Source organism: Humulus lupulus, chromosome 3, assembly GCF_963169125.1.
Source record: "Humulus lupulus chromosome 3, drHumLupu1.1, whole genome shotgun sequence".
Classification (NCBI taxonomy): domain Eukaryota; kingdom Viridiplantae; phylum Streptophyta; class Magnoliopsida; order Rosales; family Cannabaceae; genus Humulus; species Humulus lupulus.
Genome location: NC_084795.1, coordinates 113,991,749 through 113,995,067, shown reverse-complemented (window position 1 = coordinate 113,995,067; position 3,319 = coordinate 113,991,749). Strand labels below are relative to the sequence as shown.

At 32.9% G+C, this 3,319-nt stretch overlaps 1 protein-coding gene across 1 annotated transcript; it reads right to left on the bottom strand.

Annotated features, from left to right (window-relative positions):
* Positions 1 to 1,965: 1,965 nt before the first annotated feature.
* LOC133823073 (uncharacterized) lies at positions 1,966 to 2,859 on the bottom strand. Its single transcript, XM_062255657.1, has one exon. It carries the CDS (start codon positions 2,847 to 2,849, stop codon positions 2,181 to 2,183), a length of 669 nt encoding a protein of 222 aa, XP_062111641.1. The 5' UTR covers positions 2,850 to 2,859; the 3' UTR covers positions 1,966 to 2,180.
* Positions 2,860 to 3,319: the final 460 nt, after the last annotated feature.

Here is a 3,319-nt window from a genome sequence, read left to right as displayed (position 1 = left end):
TGTTTAGATTTGCTCGTTTAAAACTAATAAAAAATTAAATGAATTAACTAAGATTTTTCCAACTTGAATATATTAATAAATGTGAGCTTATTCGAGTTTTTACCACACAAAAATAAGGAAACAAATTAAAAATATTTTTGTCTCTTAATTTGCCAATTGAAGAGAATTTTACAGAAATCATCATCTGATGATCTTACTGGTGCGCGACGTGGGTGTTGATTAAAGCTCCTAGAGTTGGTGACTGGCTTTGACAGTAGTGTGTGTATTTTTGGTAGGAATTAATTTAAAAGTCTGTATAAACTCAAAATGGATTTATCATTTGTAATTAAAAGTTAGTTGGGTATATGTGTAAATAAATAATAATAGAAAAACTTGCCCCATGCAAAATTTTCTATTATTAAAGTGATTGATTATGAAAACTAACTTTTACAGTTCTTTATTGAAAAGAAGAAAAAAAAAGCACCAGAATGCAAGTGTCACGAGCATTTAGTGCAAGTATTGTTTGAAGATTACAAATGGCAAGAACGTACAAGTACTGGATTACATAACCCATGGGTATTCAAACAAAGGCTATCACCGCAACAAACAAGGCACTCGGGTGCGTACTATGCAAGATGTGGCGCCTGTTAGCATCTCCAAGAGATGCTTTTACCCCCACAATCTTCCACAAAGCTTAGACGCGTGTGGTTCACGCTATCGGTGGAAAAGTAAAAGAGAATATGAACACCACAAATATTTATCGATAAACAAAGTTGTCCAAAAGCACACCATTACAAAAAACAGAAAGAGAAACTGATAGAGACATGCAACATATTTTGGTACAAGCTTCTAAAAAAATATCATTAGATTTGTGTATATAAATTTTATTAATTAATAGTAATTTTCAATCTGAAAGTACAAACGAAATCTCAATTTAGTAGATTGTGTTATATCACGTTTAATATTTTCCCTAGTTTTGTTGCATACATGATTCCGGCGCACTATATACATAATTTAAGTTATCTTTCGAACCTATGATTTCAGTATAATCTCAAATGATACTGCACTGCAGCCCACCACAATATGAGGTGTAATTTTGACAGTTTATCCTTTTTTTCATTTATTATTTATTCAAAATTTAAAAATTAAAATAGTATAAACTTAAAAGATATAACAATTATAATGAAACATAAATAACAAAACTAAATTTACAATTTGAAATGAAAACGATTACACAAGACATTGGCAAAATCAGTTCTTACTTAAAGTCGTCAATCTTTACAAGTTAATTTGTAATTTAGTCTATTTTTGATAATATTTCACAAAATGATCTTTCAATACACTTGACAACTTTTGGGATTTCTAAAAATTACTATTTTAAAAAAAATTATAAAAATAAACTGCCCATTTACTTCCACCATTTACTGAATAAAAATCATGACAAAAAATTGATATATTACAAGGACATTTTGAACCAAACTTATAAATATTTTCAAACTACATAAATGATTAGAAAAAGTGTTTTTTTCTTCATAAATATTTTTTTATTACAAAAATGAGGTGTGGAAAAAACAACTAAATTAAACAACACAAACGGAACTGTAGTTTTTTGTAAAAAACAAATTAGAAAAAACACAACCCAACCCACAACAAAGAAATAACTTGGTGCGGTGGTATGTTTGCACTTTTTTTGAAAGCCATGCTCATGGTACGAGCCAGATTTCAGCATATGATTTAATTAACTTCCTATAAAACTAAATATGTTAGCTGTAATAAAACTGAAATTAATACAACAAAACTACAAGCCACTGAAGCCATTAAATTATTTTATTTGCACGAACACTCTGCTAAGATTAGCTCTAATTTTCAGAAGGTTTAATTATTTAACATTATTATAGCAATTAATTATTTTTATAAGCCTATGTGTGCAAAACAACGAAAGAGTAGTATTAAAAGAAGAAAACAAAGTTTCAGTGAGGATGAAAATGAAAGGAATGTGAATTTATTTTTTTTCTTCTACTAGATGATTTCATTTAAAAAGGGGACATATGACGACACAGTTAATAGTTTTTACATCAGAGGGACCAAAATGAAAATGTTAAAAAAGGACTCATTTTCTCCCAATATCCCTCTCCATAATTTACTTCTTTTTTCAATTTTAATTACGAACCCTAAAACATTTTTTGTTCCTAGTTTCACCCCTACATGAAGAGCTCAGATTGCAATAACGCATAATAATTAGCCGCTTCATCTTCAAGCTCCCACAAGCCCTCGGTTACAGGAAACCCAAAATCCCCACTGTCAAACCCGACTCCGCTATCTGACCCGACATCCATATTCGGAATCCCAAGCTCGTCGTCGGAAGCTTCTAGAAGGTGTCTCATAACCCTCTCCTTCTCCACTTCTTGTTCGTCATCTTTCAGAACAAGAGAGCTTGAAGAAGAAGACGAAGAGCAAGAGTAATCTTCTGCGGCAGAAGACGAGGCTACCGTGGTGGTTTCAGGGTCGGTTTCACTGGTACCGAACGAATTCAGGTCTGATCTGGATTTGGATGAGAGTTCTTGCTGAAGGGTGGTGATGATAGAAGAGAGATCTTGGTTAGGTTCCTCTTCTTCTTCTTCGAGAAGAGAGAGTATGTCGTTGTAAGATTTTTGGCGCTTATAATAGTCTTCGCCATTTTCCATCTGGGTTTCTTCTCTTTGGCGCTTTAATGAAGTTTCAGCCATTATAGAAAAGAAAGCTGAGAGAGTAAAAGAGAGATGCAGAGAGAGGAAAAGGGTACAGACGTGTGATGAGAGAGGGGGGTAGGGTTTGAAAGGATTATATAGAGGAAGAGTTCTGGTAAAAAATAGTGAAAAATGGAAAAGCATTGAATATTTTATTACTTTTGTAATGTTTGTAAGAGAGAAACAGAGAGAGAGATGTATAATATAATAATAAAAAGCTTTCGTACAGAGTAGGTCTACGTTAAAGAAATAGCGTTAGATGAAGATAAGTTTTGGTGATATCGAGGAAAATCAAACGGTAGAAAAAGTGGTAGAGATTCACGTGAGAAGAAGAAGAGTGAGGGCAATAGATGAAAGTGACAAAGCCAATGAAATTGGGGCCCATAGGGTGGGGTGGTGCGGTGGTGTGTGTCCGTGTAATAAAGGCAAATGTGGGGAGCATACTCAGTAATTGCCTAATACAAGTGGCGGATCTCTTTTACCTTTTCTTTTCTTTTTTTCTTTTTTTTTTAAAAAAAACAAGAAAAACAATTATGTTATAGTGGGGCTGGAAGAACTGGATGGACTCGAATTTTTAAGACCAGAGAACAGAAACTGTCCTCTTTTCTTTTATA

What these genes read in the sequence shown, in the direction of transcription:
- LOC133823073 (XM_062255657.1), bottom strand. Translation starts at nt 2,849, where the DNA reads ATGCTTTTCCATTTTTCACTATTTTTTACCAGAACTCTTCCTCTATAT.